Here is a 16,260-nt window from a genome sequence, read left to right as displayed (position 1 = left end):
CCCTGGGTGCTCAGGGTCCAGGCTGAGCTTCAGTTTTCTAATCTGCGGATTGTTAGGAGGGCTAAATGAGCTATAAAATGAGCTATATAAATTGTACAGCACTATTAGAGTTTGGGCTATTATAATTTTTGACGGTTAGTTCTTTGAGGGCTGAAAATCCATGCAGCTCCCTTCCCCAAGTATCTGGCAAGCGTTAAGCGCTCCAGAAGCACTTGTGGACTGAATGAATGAAGTGAGCATTTGCACGTGGGCTTCGGTGGGTGAGAATCCGCTGCTTAAGGAGATCGGGGCCGGCGCATCACCAGTACTTCTCCTTGCGAACAGGTAGTAAACGCGGCTCTGAGCCGAATGGCAACCACAATTCCAATGCTTCTTTCCCGGAGGACCCCCATGGGGCTGCTGGGCCGGGAGTTCGCCTCCCCCGAGCACCCCGGTCTCCCACGCCTGCTTCGCGACCAGGTAGGCTGCGGCGGGACAGGCGAGCGGCTGGCCGCGGAGGGGCAGCGCCGGGACGCCGCGCAGCCAGGCCGGCCGGGAAGGTGCAGGCAGCGGGGCCGGGCGGCGGGCGCGCGAGGAGGGGCCTGAGGGGTGGGGAGGGGTGGGGAGGGGTGGGGAGGGGCGGGGCCGGCGTCCTCGTCACTTGATAAAACGCCTGCGAGTCTCCAGAGAACAACGGGCTCATTCAGCGGTCGGGAGCTGCCCGCGAGGGGGAGCGGCCGGGCGGCTAGCGCGACTCGTCCCGGGGGTGGGGCCGGCGCGGTGGCCAGAGCAGGCGAAGGTGGCCGCGGCGGCGGCGGCGGCAGCAGCAGCGCGGCAGCCTCGAACCCGGCCCGGAGCGCAGGGCGGCCGCCGCGGCTCCCGCTCCCCCTCCCGGTGCGTCTGCCCATGGCGGCCGCGGGGCAGCTGTGGCTGCTTTACCTGTCGGCGGGGCTCCTGCCCCGGCTCGGCGCCGCCTTCAACTTGGACACCCGCGAGGACAATGTGATCCGGAAAACGGGGGACCCCGGGAGCCTCTTCGGCTTCTCGCTGGCCATGCACCGGCAGCTGGAGCCCGAGGACAGGCGGCTGTAAGTTCCCCGACTTCCCACCCCCGCCAGGGCGCCGGCCCGCGCGCGAGCAGGGGCGAGGGCGCGCCGCGTTCCCGCTCGCCGGCCCTGCCCGTGCCGCTGCCGCGCCCGGGACTCCGCCGGCCCCCGGGGGAGCGCGACCAGCCGCGCAGCCCGTCGCGGCGCCTCCCCCCATTCAGCCCTAGAAACCGGAGGACCCGGGGGCCGAGCCCCGCGGACCGCGGCCCCCGTGCCAGGCGGGGCTGTTCTCGGCCCCGGGAGAGTTTACTTTTTTTTTTTTCTTCTTTTTAAACAAAGTGTTTTCCGGCGGTCCTTCCCTTCGGGCATGTTTGCTGGGAACCCAGCAGGTGGCACGCTTTGCTGAGCTTCACGTGTGTGTTTGGGGCGGGGGGGGGGTGACCCGGGGGGTAGGGTCGCCGTGTCGCTGCTGTGGGCTTGCTGCGAGCGTTGTTCCGGAAGATCCAGGCCTTTCCCAACCTCACGCAACACCCGGCTTCCCCGCAGACTCGGGAGCCCCGCAGAAGTTGGAAAGCCACTTTTCATTCTGTCCTGCGTGGCTTTCCCTGCAGGGCGGGCGCTCCTGTGGGAGCTACTCTTACATACCCCTCCCCCCCCCTTTTAAAGATGGAATTGACCAAGCACCTGTTCGCATGACTAGATCAGCTGAGAAAACAAGACCCTATGAGTGGTGTGCTCGGTCCCCCCGCCCGGCGGTACCAAAGACCCTTTGGGCCTTTGCACTGGGCAGGCCCAAGCCGAGGGGTTAAAGCAAAATATCCGATCTGGGCTGGGGCTTTGCAAACACAGTTTGGAAGATCACTACCCACCCCACCGCCCCAATAGTATAGCGGTGTTCCTCCCGGGAGAAAGTGGAGACTGGCACTGCTTAGCTTCTCTTTTTCTTTCTTAGTCTTTGGTTCCCACATGATCAAACTCTTTAGACTAGAGAGGGTTTGGGAGCTTAGCCCGTCTTAATCGCTGTGGGCCTTCGTCTTGATCTGTGCTACTGAAAAACTCACAGAAGTTCCCTCCTCCCCTAAGGCTTTTAGTTGAACCGAGGTCCTTCCAGGACCAACAGACCGGAGAAAGCAAAGTGCAGTCACGTAAAGAGAGGACTTTGTGTTTATGACGGTCGAATGGGATTTAGAGTTGGAGAAAACCTCTTGATTTCTGCAATTAACAACTTTGGAATTGGTGAATCTTAATGTCAGATTTTTCTGGTAACACCTGCTAGTGAAGCAAAGAAATTCATTGGGGGTGGGGAGGCTGAGGGCTGGTGGTCTGCGGGGCTGGCTAGCTGCTTATGCTCTGCCTTCTCTTTGGAGAAATAATTGTTAAGCTGTAAATCTGAAATGAAAGGTGGTTACTCTTACCTCAGTTAATGCATGACGTTTGGTGTCTCTGAATACTTAGGGGTGTGTAAATGTGCATCCACCCACATGGAGAATTTGAACTGGTTAGAGCCGCAGTGGTTGTGGGCTAGCAGAGGGAAGACATTCAGCCTGGTATTCTCTTGCACCTGACGCCCGCTGAAGGTGATGGCTTCCTTGGAATAGTTGTTCAAGCCAACATTGTGAAGGGGATGTACTGGGCCAAGAAAATATCTTTGGGATGGAGACTTGCAAAATGTGACGCTAGCCAGGAATCTCTGTCACTAAGCAGCATGCTTGCTAAAACTTGTTACTGCTGTTATTGCCGCTGTAGGTGATCCTGTGGGTAAGAATAAGCCTGTCATTGGAGTCTGCTGCCTTCTAGAAATGCTCTGCTTAGGAGGCTGACAGAGGGGAGTGGCTGATCAGACCCAGGAGTGTATCTTTCCCTAGAGCTTAAGAGTGTGGCAGTAACCACACTGTCGGGGGCTGTGGTTTATGTTAAATCCTGTCCCGTCCCCTTCTTTTGGTAAAGTGTTCCAGCTTCAGGAGCAGCTTTGGCCCTCCCAGGACAACCAATGCACACAGGCTGTAATCACATCAGTTGTCACCTTTGTCTGTAACGGATGTGGGTGTAAATAACAGCCAGTGAGTTGAGACCCCACAACTTCCGGTCCAGTGTCCTAAACTCTGCACTCTGTGGAAAGGTTCAGTGGGGAACTGATGAGAGAGAGAGAGACACCTGAGCTCAGATTCCTTCTGGGCCATGTAGCAGCTGTTAATTTATTTTAAGCCTTAGTTTCTTTATCTGTAAAATGGAGATATTTAATAAGGTTGTTGTGAGGAGTAAGAGACCACATGCACAATGCTTAATTCCTGCCTGGCGTGGGGATTTGCTGACTAAGCAGTGGCTCTTAGTGGTGATGCATTGAGAAGCACTAATTTAATTCCTACTGTGTGCCAGCTACTGGGTAGGTGTTAACCATTCTTTTTTTTTTTTTTTTTTTAAAGATTTTATTTATTTATTTGAGAGAGAGAGAATGAGAGACAGAGAGCATGAGAGGGAGGAGGGTCAGAGGGAGAAGCAGACTCCCTGCCGAGCAGGGAGCCCGATGCGGGACTCGATCCTGGGACTCCAGGATCATGACCTGAGCCGAAGGCAGTCGCTTAACCAACTGAGCCACCCAGGCACCCAGGTGTTAACCATTCTGAGTCTGACTGCCAAAGAGCAAGGCCGAAGTTTATCGTAGGTGGGGTAATTGATAATCTAAAGTCTTAGTCACATTTATGAAACCCATGTTCCAAGGAATCTAACTTTAATTGGTCTTAATTAGACTGATAAAGTAAATAGGCTGAACAAGGGACCTTATTGAGGCAGGAGAAGTGAAGATGTGTGGGAATATCAGATGAATGCACTATTAAAGAAACTGCCATAGATTTTTGTGGGTTAAATTTTCTACAGTGCTATTTAAATATTTAATGCCATCTTGAACTCTAGTTACGATTTTATAACAATAATGTATCTGAGAGCCTTTAGAACATGTTGGGTGTTCGTAAAACTTTGGGGACTATAAAACAGAGCTAGAGACTGTAAAACTTCACTCAGGTTTTTAGGCTGTGCGTTAAGGAAGTTTGAGACTCCAAATGATGATGAGATATTTGTCTGAGTTACTGAGGTCAGGGTGGGCACTCCTTGGGATCTTTTCATTTCCCTTAGGTAGTTAAGATTGAGTTACCACCCCTTCCAGGTAGACCATGTGGGATGACATCTGTGGGTATGTCCATTCTATGAAGTATCACTCTTAGCTGTTCTGGGAAGAGATGGATCTGTGCTTGACTATAAGGCAGAACCTAGAAGGAAGAAATTTATAAGATACTGTTATAGAGCAATTCTGGGTTTTCCCCAGTCCGTTATCTTTTTGGGGGAACTTTCTGATCATCATCTTCCAGAGGCTCTCCAGGCCCATTGTCCCTTCTTCTTCTTCTTCTTTTTTTTTTTTTAATATTTTATTTATTCAAGAGAGAGGACATGCACACTTGGGGGAAGGAGCAGAGAGAGAGGGACAAGCTGACTCCACACTGAGCACAGAGCCTGACGTGGGGGCTAGATCCACGACCCTGAGCTGATGACTTGAGCGGAAATCAAGAGTCGGACGCTTAACAGACTGAGCCACCCAGGCATCCCCCCCCCACACACACAGCCATTGTCCCTTCCATTCTGACTCTGATGTTTGCTTTTGATTTTTCTCAGACTTGTGGTGCTCCCGCCTTTAAAATCATTAGTCATCTAGTTATAAAAGTCATCTAGTCTGACTGGCTCCCTTTAAAGACGAAGAAACTAAAGTTCAAATCGGGATTTGAATTTGGTATTTCTGACTTATGCTCATGCCATCCCCTAAAGGAAAAGTCAGAAATGTCCTTCAGACCTGGAGAAACTGGCATCTGAATTTTGGAAATGTACTCTGTTGTGTTGATTTATTAAGCTGCTTCCCATGTGAATCAGGGCTAGCTATTTAAATATCTATGCCTGGACTCTTCCAATTGATCCTTATTCCAGCTGGCCTTGCATCAGATTCTGGGTCCTTCTTTCTTTGCCTCTTACTCCCTCCTCTTCTGAAAAAGCCCAGTGAGGGGTGAGTGGAGCTAGCCAGGGATGAGAGCTGTGTCAGGATGTGTACCTAAGCCTGGCTCCCTCGCATTCATTCACGGTGCCGTGTGGCTCAGGGCCCGCATCCAGGGCCTGTGCTCGGTCACCTTGAGTCCTGAGAGTGGAGACAGTGCCAGAATGGGCAGGGAGACTTAGAGGAGGTCATAGGACTCTGCAAGAAAGAGAAATAGACAAGTTTAATTTTAACACTGGCTGGTGTGAGACCATCCAAGTAATGACTTAGGGTTTGCAAAAACGGATCAGAGTACGCATGATATGAATAATTTTTCAGGAAAGTCAGGTTAAATGCTCACGTAAGAGTCTCCGTGATTGTAAAGAAGCAGTTACCATGTTGTTCTTAGTTGTATAGTACTCTATTTTAGCATAACAGTAATATTAAGATTTAGTTTAAGCTTTGGTAACCAAGTAGAACTCAAACTGTGGCATATGGTTACCCTGGGACCTTGGCTCAACATAGTACCGTGGACAGAGTTGGCCAGTGAATTATTTGGCACTTTCAAGAGGGATAGTGGAGACATAATACAAAATACTGTTGTATGCTTAGATGACCGGGTCTGTTTTGTGTGGAACACTGATTGGTTCTTGGTCAGCCCATCTTAGGAAAGAATGTAATCAATATCTCAAGAGCCAGTTTAAATTTCTCCATGAAAGCCTTTTGAGCCCACCCTACACTATAGCAATTTCTTCTTCCTTTGAATGTCTGTAGCACTTAGTATCACATGTCTGACAGTTCTGATGGCTTTGTGTTTAACTGTTATCTATGATTTTCAGAGGATGAACCAGTCTTTCCCAACTGATGATAGGTTATGTGAGGGCAGGGGTTTTAGATTCATTTCTTTGCCTGCTAGCACCTAGCATATGCCTTGCAAATACAATTGAGTCCTATCATCATACACTCAATTTAACTTGTGAAATCAACTCTTTCAGCTCAGGGTAGAGAGAGAAAGAAAGCCCTTGATTTAACCCTTTGCCATTCCCTGCTCAAAGTAGCCCTTGGACTCTGCTGCCCCGAGGGAAACGGCGTAATGTAAATAGACACCCAAGATGTGAATTCTTGGGTTTTGAGTTTTCAAGGACTCCCATCCCAGCTAAGGAATTTTCATGAGTGATTTTAAAATACACTTGATTTTTGCCTTAAAGGCAGACTTGAGAGCTTAACCCCAGAAATACAGGCTGACCTGCCCTGCAGTGGGTGCTCAGGATTTGTTGGTTGTTATAATGAGACTAGATAGAGAGGATGGCTGTAGAGCAAGATCCTGAAAGCCCTCGACAAGGACATGTGGGGATCAAATGAAAGCAAGCACGTGAGAGAGTACTTGGGAATTGATGGCTAAAGCTTATTTATTTAGGGCTTGTAAGGGAATCTTGAATGTGTGCGACCCTAGGGGGAGTGGTGGGGAAGCTGCTGACCTCCTCCACTGAGAGCTATGGAATGGTGATCCTGTTGAACCTTGTGCCAGAACCAGAATTCTGCCGGCTTCTTGGGGGGTGATGAAGACTCAGCCCAGCAGTAATGGGCGCCAGGGCCAGCCCCCACCATTTCTTACCCTTTGTGTTTGTTAAATAAATGTGCAAACTAGGGCTGTAAGAGGTGAAGTGACCATGGTGCGTCATTGGGCAAGTTGGTTCTCAGTCTACATCTTCCATGCTTCCTGGACTGTGCAGCATGTGGTTTCTCTTGTTGGGTTTGATTATGATCATGGTTAAGTGTACATCCTTCCTTCCATTCTATAGTGACCATGTTTGGAAAGTACATCTCAGGGGAATCATGCCTTGTAGCCCTTGGTAGCTACCAAGCAGTAGATGAATACCAGTCTGGTTTCAGTATGTGGAGATCAGTGGGCAGATACCAGGATGGTGAGGGGCTGGGTGGGCAGTGACTTTGTGCAGAGGGTACCCGTGGAGGGTGGATTATGAAGTAATAGGGTGGAGTTAATGAGGAATACCAACTTCCTGGTTTCCAGATCTTCTCAGACCTCTGTGACTTTGGAAGTATCCCCCTACCCTTATCCCTGGGAGACTGGGTAATTTGCACTCTACCCAGGGCAGGGTTGATGATGTATTATTTTCCTGGTCCTTTGTTTGGCATTAATGTACAATAGGAAAGCTGGGTCTGATTGTTCACAATGAAGCTGCCTAAGGTTGAAGATGCATGGACAAAGTGTGGAAGTAGTGTGTTCTAGCAGATTTTTGTTTGTTAAACTGGCACTTGGAATTGGAAACAGTGATCCCTTGGAACTAAATCAAGAGGCTAATTGTTAATTAGCCCTGAACTGGGACAGGTAGATTGGCTCTTCACCAGTGTGGGTCCCTGTTAGCCTAATAACAGGCTGGAATGATCATCATCTCATCTGCTGCTGTCTGGCTTTTCTGTTTAGGTAAACAAGGCAAGACAGTTCCAAATCCGTTTATTCCAGAGTTGGTGTGCTGGTAGAACCACTTCTTTCATAGGCCACAGTGTAGCCTCAGACTCTCCCCACATCTCCCGCCTTCCCTCCCTCTCTCTGTCTCTCTCCCCCTCCCCCTCTCAGACCCCACTCCTCGCCCCCTCCACACAGGTGCTGGATTCCAATGTTGGATACTGCTATCCCTTCACCAATTTCCAAATTGGCAGAAAGACTTTAGAAAACTTTGAAGACTTTAAAACCAATGAACTGGCAAAGAAGGCTGTTCTGAATTAGGGGGAAGTGTCACTGAAGCGAGTGCAGGAGGCAAAAGCAAGTGACATGGAGCCATGACTGTCCGCCTGCATGTTTATTTGCTAACCGGCTACATATATTTTGCACGTCACACAGTCCGGAGCCACTTCAGATACAGTATAAGAAAACCTTTTAATGAAATATGCTTTCTAAGCCTGGAAGTATAGAAATAAAAATAAACTTTGGAATAATGTGAAAGGGGCACATTGGTTAGTGATATGAAGAATAAATGGAGCGCAGAGTATGCCTCTTTCCCCGGGGCTGTGTTTGCTTTGTTTGGTGATATCAATGTCAATATAGTTTCTTCATTTTATCAAGGCTGTTGATTTGTACTGAGGCTAAGTGTGGGTGTGGGGGGAAGTGTACAAATGATAAACATTTCAGAGCCATAGGGTAGGACATCACTGAACTGTAGGTCTCCTGAGCCAAATAACCTCTTGTCTTTGCAGAATTCGTACCCTTCTCTTCAGGGTATACTGCCGTTGGTCGGGTGGTCACAGTCTTCTGTGGTCCTGATAAAGCCGTATAATCTAAAGTTAGCAAGAGGATCCTCATCAAGGTGAATCACAGCCGGGGTGTGGGACGGTTGTTCCTGGTGTGACTGGACCACCTGACAGCAGTAGGCATTTGAAGTCCTGTTTCTCCTATTTGCTAAGGAGAGTAAGCGGTCCTTCCTGGGTCCTTTTCCCACGGACCCATCTGTCAGATGATGGCCTGACCCCACTCCAACTGGCAGTGTAGGATTGTCTCTTGAGAACAAGGGTTTTGTGAAGTGAAATAGAAATGTTTAGAATTCTGCAAGGCTTTGGTGAGATTGGAGATGCAGGGTGTTGAAAACCAATTGACTAGGGCTTAAGGAATTCCGCTTTGCTGTGACACAAATAAACCTAAGAGTTTTCAAGCAAGGAAAAGCTTGAAGAGGCTCGGATGATCAGGTGGCTATGCGGAGACATCGTTCTAGGAAAATGGCACTGGCGCCTGAGGCCTCCTGGCTGCTTGTGAGACTTGCCAACTTAGAATAATACTCAGAAAAAGTTGAGAGCTGGCTTTAAGATCTGGGTGAGGAAGAGGTCTCATGTGAAGCCACGAGTGCAAGAAAAGATGGGTTTGGACACTGTTGGGCCTTCTAGAGGCCCAAGGATAGAGGACCTGGAGAAGACGTGTACTGAATTAGATGGTCCGAAGCTCAAGGGAGGGCTTCAGGGGCAGCTGCAGAAGTGTTTCAATGCTCAGGACATGCTAAAGCCATATCAGATACCATATCTGATCAGCCAGTTTTGAAAGAAAAGTATTTTTCAAATCTTATATTTAGAAAGGGTTCAGGGCTGCTACCAAGATTAAGTGAGGGTGTGGGCATGTGGAGGGACATCCTGGGGCCCCCACTCAGGATGATCCCCGGAGATGAGGGCTGCAAGATGAGGATCCCCCAAGTTCAGCAGCACCACCAGCCAGAAGCCATCTGAGGAGCTTTTTCACGGTCCTAGGGTAAGAAATTGATCTTTTGTAAGCTCATTTATTTCTGTGTGCACATTTATACATAAATGTGTATTTTATATTTCAACTTAAAGTAGGGATTTTTATCCTTACTTGAACATGAGGAACAAGTAAAAATTTGGAGGGGAATGTGCTCTGGACCTCTAGAGAGATCATAAACTTTTTTGGGGGGAGGTTCCTATAAAAGTTGTAAGTTCAGCAGATATTCACTGAGCGTTTACTATGTATTAGGCACTCTTCTGGTGCTAGAGATATGGCAGCAAGCTAAATAAAGTCCCTGTTTAGTTCTGTTGGGGGAGACACAAAATAAAGAGGCGTATTATGTTAGATGGTAGTGAGTGATACAGAGGAAAAGAAAGTGGAGAAGGAGACTGCGGAGTGGTCGGCAGTAGGTCAGCCAGGGAAGACTTCACTGAAAAGGCAAAGCTGCAAGCCATGTCAGTACTGGGGGGAAAGAGTGTTTTTGGCCGCAGGAACACCCAGTGCAAAGGCCCTGGGGCAGGAGCATGCCTAGCAAATTTAGAACAGCAAGGAAGCGTATGGCCTCCTTGGAGGCAAATTGTGTGGAGCCTTATAGGTCATTGAAAGACTGGCTTTTACTCCTGACTGCGATGGGAAGCCTTGCAGGGTTCTGAGAAGAGTATGACATGTTCTACCTTAGATTTTAAATGGTTTTCTCTAGCTGCTAGATTGAGCATAGATAAGGGTGAGGGCAAGGGTAGATGTAGTGCTATTAATTAGAAGGCCCCTGTAATGATAGATAAGAGATGATGGTAGTTTGGACCAAGGTGGTAGCAGTGAAGATAGAAGTGGTTGGATTCTGGGTATATTTGGAAAGTAGAGTCAACAGGATGGAGAGAGTGAGAGTAAAAAAGAACATCTTTAGGGTTTTGGGCCTGAGCAACTGGAAGGATGAAGTTGTCCTATGATGGTTTAGGACAGAGCATAAGACGAAGGGATTTTGGGGGAAGAGTGAAAGTTTGATTTTTAGACATGTTAGGCTTGAGATGTCTGGACATCCCAGTGGAGGTGCTGAGTAGGCAGTTGAATGAGAGTCTGAAGTTCAATGGGGGAGGTCTGGGCAGGAGATACAAATAGTGGAGTCCTGGACCTCTAGGTTGTATTTCCAGTGGGGGACTGGATGCCGAATGAGGTCGCGGAGGGAACAGGGGTAGAGACTGAGGGTAAGCTGTAGGGCACTCCCATGCAGAGGTTAGGGAGATGAAGGGCATGGCCAGTACGTGGGAGAACTAGGTGTGCTAACCTGGAAGCCACGTGATGAAGGCAGTGATCCATGAGTTGTATCAGTGACCTGAGAGCTGATCACTGGAATAGCAATGTGGAGACCATGAGCAGCCAGAGCAGAGCACTCGTGGAGGGCTGGGAGCAATGCCTGGTTGGATGGATTGGTGAGAAGAGAAGAAGAACTGGACACAAAAAATAGGAAGTCTGAGTTTTGCTGAAGAGGGGAGCAGAGCAAGAGCTAGAGGAGAAAATGGGGTCAAGAGGGAACTTTATAATTTTTTTTTTTTTTTATGATGGAAGCAAGTTATAATGAGCTGGCTGCTGGTGAGGATGCTTCAGTAGAGAAGGAGAAGTGAATGCAGGAGAGGAGAGAGATGCTGGTGTGATGTGTGTGGGTGGGTGAGAGGGGGTTACCAGTGGAGGGGCTAGCCTCCTCACTGGAGCACAGGTAGCTCATCTCCCCACGGAGTAGGGGGGCAGAGGTGCGGCCAGCTGGGTCCTTGTCCTGGTGGGAGGCTGTGGGAGGTTTTTCCTGGTTCCTTCTCATTTCTCATCAATAACTGTACACATTAGCCCTAAGTTCCTCAATACCTGTGTAGAAGTTTGCCTTGTGGGGGTAAGAACTCCATTCTAGAGAGAGACGAACGTGGGGCTTGAATCCTAGCTTCTTCACATTCTGTGGTGATTTGACCTTGGGCAAGTTACTTGTCGTCCTCGGGAAGGTGGAGTTGCTAACAGTACCTACCCCACAGGGTTGTGGAGAAGAAGTGTGGTGAGGATGAAGCACTTAGCATCGTGCCTGGCACATCCAGTAGACATCAGCCTTTACTGTGGTGGGCCCCTTAAAGTAAAGTAGGAGTAGAATTCCCTCCCCCACAGAGCTTTTGTAGCTATCTTGTCTTGAAAGTCTAGTGGACAGCAGGAACTCTTCTTTGGGGGTTAGGTCACAGGTGAAGTTGCCCCATGGGCAGGGTGGTCTACAACTGGACTTAGGGGCAGTTCATAGGCAGATAGCAACTACAGTATCCCCTTGAAGGAGAAGAAGGGGAAACATGGGACTTGGAAGAAGGAAGAGAAAATGGCAACACATCAAAACCCTTTAACCATTTCTAGTTCCTTATGCCATATTTGAGCTGCAGAGAACCACAGCTTTATATATTGTTAAATTCTTAACAAAGCTCATGCTAGACGTTGAGTGAGCATTGCCCACATGGGAGTATATGCAGCTCCAGAATCCTTTACTGTCTAGGATGGCATAGTGTCCGTGTCCATCATCCCCCCTCCCCCCCACCCAGGTAGACCTCAGGACATGGACAGGTAGGTGTGTGCTGTGCAGGGTAGAAGTGAGCCAGGAACATGGCAGGAGGGCTGTGGCCTGACTTCCTGCTCCTGGGGCCTGGTTGCTTGTCTTTGTAATCCTGGTCAACGTTATCTAGTGTATCACAGGGTGTATTGAGTAAAAATGATGCATGGCCTTGTTGAATTGTCAGGAATGTGGAAAACCAGGCTAAATAGCCCTTCGGGTTTTAAAATACTGCCAGTTTTCAGTCTCTTCTTTCAAGGTAAGTGGTATAGGCTAACAAGGTAGCTTGAGATAAATCTGAATCTGAAAGGAAATAGAATATCTCTGAAATTACGCAAGATGATGACTCATCAGGACCTTACATCCATTGCCCTGGGGTGTGCCACAAATTAATTGCAGCACATCTGTCCGAGGCGGCGTGGTGGGGAGTTATTTTTTAAAAAGTTATCCCCTTTGTAGTGCAGAATGGAATATGTGTAAGTTTTTAATATAAAACATGAGGCTTTAAAGACTATTCAAGCTTTTGGTGGGCATTTTGGGTTATGTCCCCTATACATGTTCACCTTCCTCTGTCATTCAGCGCTTTTGCGGAAAAGCACTGAGCAGCCCAAACCCTTCTCCATAGAGGGACACCTGGGACCTAGAACAGTCACGTGACACTTAGGTAGTAGGAGTGTGGGCCCTGAAGCACAGCTGCCTGGTGCCCGTCTGCCTGATGCTACACTGTCCACTTCTGCCTTTTGGTGAAGTAGCTCACTCTCGGAATAAATCCCGTGCCACATCATCTTGCCCTTGACAGAATCGTGTCTTAGGTTTTAAATGTCCGCATGGAGTAGTGGTAGCAAATACACAGCCACTGTTGCCCTTTTCCCCTGCTAACTGGGGACACTCCAAATGACCATAGCACTTTTTTCAGCCAAGTCTCAGAATTATCCAGGTCAGCATAGGTTAGCCTCCACTGATGAATGGGTGTCTGCACCCATTCTTTACATAAGCCGACACCCGTTGGCCCGCTTGGTCTGGCCGCATCCCCTGCTATGGAAGGCACTCTATGAATGTCTGCCTGATGGATATCATCCCTACTGGTCTGAGAGCTTCTCGAGAGCAGGGCTGACAGCTTGTCCATTTTTGGTTCACATTTAATAGAGATGGGTACTCAGTGGTACTGGTTGAGCTCTTTGAGTTGATTTAATTTCCCAGGTACATTAAAGACTTCTGGAGAATAGGAAGTAGGATGACCATTTTAGAATGATCCTTTCCACCGTGGTTCTACTTTTTTTTTAAGTTGTGGTAAAATACATAGAACATAAAATTTACCATTGTAACCATTTTTAGGTGTACAGTTCTGGAGTGTTAAATATATTCACGTGGTTGTGAACGCTTTGGTCCTTCTTAAAGTTGTTTTGGAGTGTCCAGAAGTCAGAATGTCCATGTTAATGAGGCCATAAAATATTGATAAACTAAACTTAAAAGAATTGAAGTGAGAATTGTGCTATGTCCTATCATCTGATAGGATATTCTTTTTTTTTTTTTTTTTTAAAGATTTTATTTATTTTTCCGACAGAGAGAGACACAGCGAGAGAGGGAACACAAGCAGGGGGAGTGGGAGAGAGAGATGCCCCTGATAGAATATTCTATGTGGATCAGTGGCAACAAAATTAAAAGTTGAACACATTTACAGTAGAAGTTAGAGGTCCCCTCGCCTAGCTCAGCATGTGTTTTCTACTTGGGGAAAGGACTGCTGCTAGTTGGGTCCAGCAGCTGTGCAGCCGGCTCCACGTGTGGAACTCCCGGGTTCCTCAACACCTGTCCTTTGAGAAGCCAACGTTCTTGTCTTCAGTTTCTAACGGAGTGAAAGAGAGAATCGCAACAGATACAAAGCCTGGCCGCAGTCGTTGGTTTCTCACTTTGTCTTGCTGCTCTTCTGTCTGACTCATCAGCTTTAGAATGAACCCTCCATCTCAATGGCCACAGAGGTCAGGCTGGACCTGAGGTTTGATATGACAGTGGCACATTACGGGTTGAAGTTTGAAAGGCAGTGCGTATGCATTCTGGGAACATGAGATTAGACTAACAGATGTCCCTAGGAGTAAGGTATCTTTAGCTTGTTTTGCACATTCTTTCCTTGTTGGTACCTCCCACCCCACATCCCAGCCTTCCTTTAGAGCCTCGTTCATCTGTTACCATCTTTATTTTCTTTGTTCTTCATCTCTTTGATTTTTCTAATGATTAATTTCTCTATTGCCTGGATTCTAGCCCGGGACCCGATGCAGGGCTCAATCTCATGACCCTGAGATCGCAACCTGAGCTGAAACCAAGAGTCGGACACTTAAACTGTGCTGCCCAGGCACCCCTATCATGGAATTTCTAGTAAGCTATTTGGGAGCTGTCAGAAGCTCACTGACGGTTCTGAGTTGTGGGCCCCCTGAAGGCAGGGATTTGGGTCTGATTTATTTGTGCTTGCCCAGGGCTTTAATGTGGAGCTTGGCACATGTCATTCCTCAAAAATAAAGTGCAGCTTTAAAAGAAATCTAGGCCCATGCTCAAGCCATAGGTGTTTTCATCTGCACAGAGAGAGTGGGTGTATTCTAGTAATATCACCCAATAATGCTTTTGTGGATTTCTTTACCACTGGAGCTATTCACCACCTACTAAAGCTGGGAAGGAACCCAATAAATGATCTAGAAAGATCGATTCTCTCCCTCATTTTATGGATCAAGAAATGGAGGCCTAGGATTTGTTGTAGGTCATACAGCCAGCCTCTGATGGAGCTGCTCCTCCCCCCCTCCTCCCCCCCTCACTTCCTATACTTGAACCCCTGTCCTCTACCTGTCCTCTACCTCTACCCAAGCAAGGGTCTATCTAGTCACTGCTTCTGTTTTTATACAATGTCCACAGAAGCTTAAGCAGATCTGTTCACGTCCCACCAAGCTTCTCTGAAAAAGAGCTCTCTTTTCTCATCAAAAAGAGCTGTCCTCCTGAGTTCCCGAGATAAGCATTTCTTGATGAGGAACTGGGCCTGGATTTGCCTTTGACCATGAATTCAGAAGCAGTTGCATGTTCCCCATATGGATCCCTACCCCGCTCTGGTTTGTTCCTGGGCAAGGAGTCTTAGTTCGCTTCAGTCCTCTCATTCATGCTTTCGATTAGATGAAAAGTGAGGTGCCTGACTCAGGCCATGACTCACTCCTGCTCCTCCCTGTAGCAAGTGGTTTCCACAGAGTGGGCTGGGCAGCGCCCATAGCCCGGAAGACTCAGGCACTGAAACCCTGCAGCTATTTATAAATAGTGCTCACTGCATTTTCGTTCTGTGTGTTGGGATGCCCCTGAGCTGGATGGGTTCATCCCCTTCTCAAGGAGGACTTGAGGCATGTGGCTTTTGTGTTGCTGGTCCTCCATAGCGGAGATGTTCGTCGGAGTGCCAGCCATGCTGTGGACCGCACGGGGGAATGTGCTGGTTCCTGTCCGGAGTCCTGTGGTTCACTGTGCAGCTCATTTGGCCATGGTGGGAAGCTGGTCTACCTTCTCAGCTCTGTGGATTTCAACCTCTGCCCTCCAGGTGAACTTTATTGTAATGCCCTGGCCAGCACAGTGTCTGCTGTGCCCTATGTCGGGCTTGTATGCTGCTTTATTGGCGTGTCCTCAAGGCACTGGGATGGGCTGTAAAAACCGGCGTTGACCTTTGCCTGCCTGTAGCTGCGAACGTAAAGATGGCGTGTGTGAGCTTGCCTCGTGCAGTTACGAGGTTTGCTTTCTTCATGACTTCTGGGCATGGATCGGAACCTCCGTCACCATCTCTGTCATTTTCTCTGCAAGACTTTCACTGACCCAGTGTCCATAGGCTGACATTATTTTAAAAATTATGTGTAAGTTTATTTTTCAATAGGTAATGCAGTCACCTGGTACAAATATAAAAACTACAAAAAGATGTGGAGGGAAAATCCCCCTCCTAGGGTATGTGATGTAATGAGCACTTGGTATTATAAAAGACTGATGAATCACAGACCTGTAACTCTGAAACCGGTAATAAATTTTATGTTAATTAACTGAATTAAAATTAAAAATGTTAAAAAAAAAAATCCCCCTTCCCAGCCCTGGTCTCCAGTTACCCTGTACTTCCCGGTGTCAACTGTCATTTCACCAGTTTGTTGTGAATCCTTGCACAGGTGCCTATATGTTTATAAGCAAATACATACATTTTTTTACATGTATGGTAGCATGCCGTATGTATTCTGCACCTTGCTTTTTTTTTCCTCTTGGCATGTTTTAGAGCTTGTGTGAGGTGGTAAATAGAGAGCTTCCTTAGTCTTTTTAATGTCTGCATAGTATTTGGTTTTAATCGTGAACCATGATTAATTTAGCCAGTCTGGATATTCAGGTAATTTCTAATCATTTGTTCTTAAGAGCAATGCAG

At 48.0% G+C, this 16,260-nt stretch overlaps 1 protein-coding gene across 3 annotated transcripts in view; it reads left to right on the top strand.

Annotated features, from left to right (window-relative positions):
- Positions 1-701: 701 nt before the first annotated feature.
- ITGA6 (integrin subunit alpha 6) overlaps positions 702-16,260 on the top strand; it is a 73,282-nt gene continuing 57,723 nt past the window's right edge. For all 3 annotated transcript variants that reach the window (XM_032407970.1, XM_032407953.1, XM_032407962.1), the window contains exon 1: positions 702-1,067. In XM_032407970.1, coding sequence (XP_032263861.1) covers positions 886-1,067 — 182 coding nt within the window. In that variant the 5' untranslated portion in view covers positions 702-885. The remainder of the gene's footprint in view (positions 1,068-16,260) is intronic.

This window comes from Phoca vitulina, unplaced genomic scaffold (genome assembly GCF_004348235.1).
Source record: "Phoca vitulina isolate PV1807 unplaced genomic scaffold, GSC_HSeal_1.0 scaffold1, whole genome shotgun sequence".
Lineage (NCBI taxonomy): Eukaryota > Metazoa > Chordata > Mammalia > Carnivora > Phocidae > Phoca > Phoca vitulina.
The sequence above is the reverse complement of the archived record's forward strand: the minus strand, read 5'-3'. Positions and strand labels throughout refer to the sequence as shown.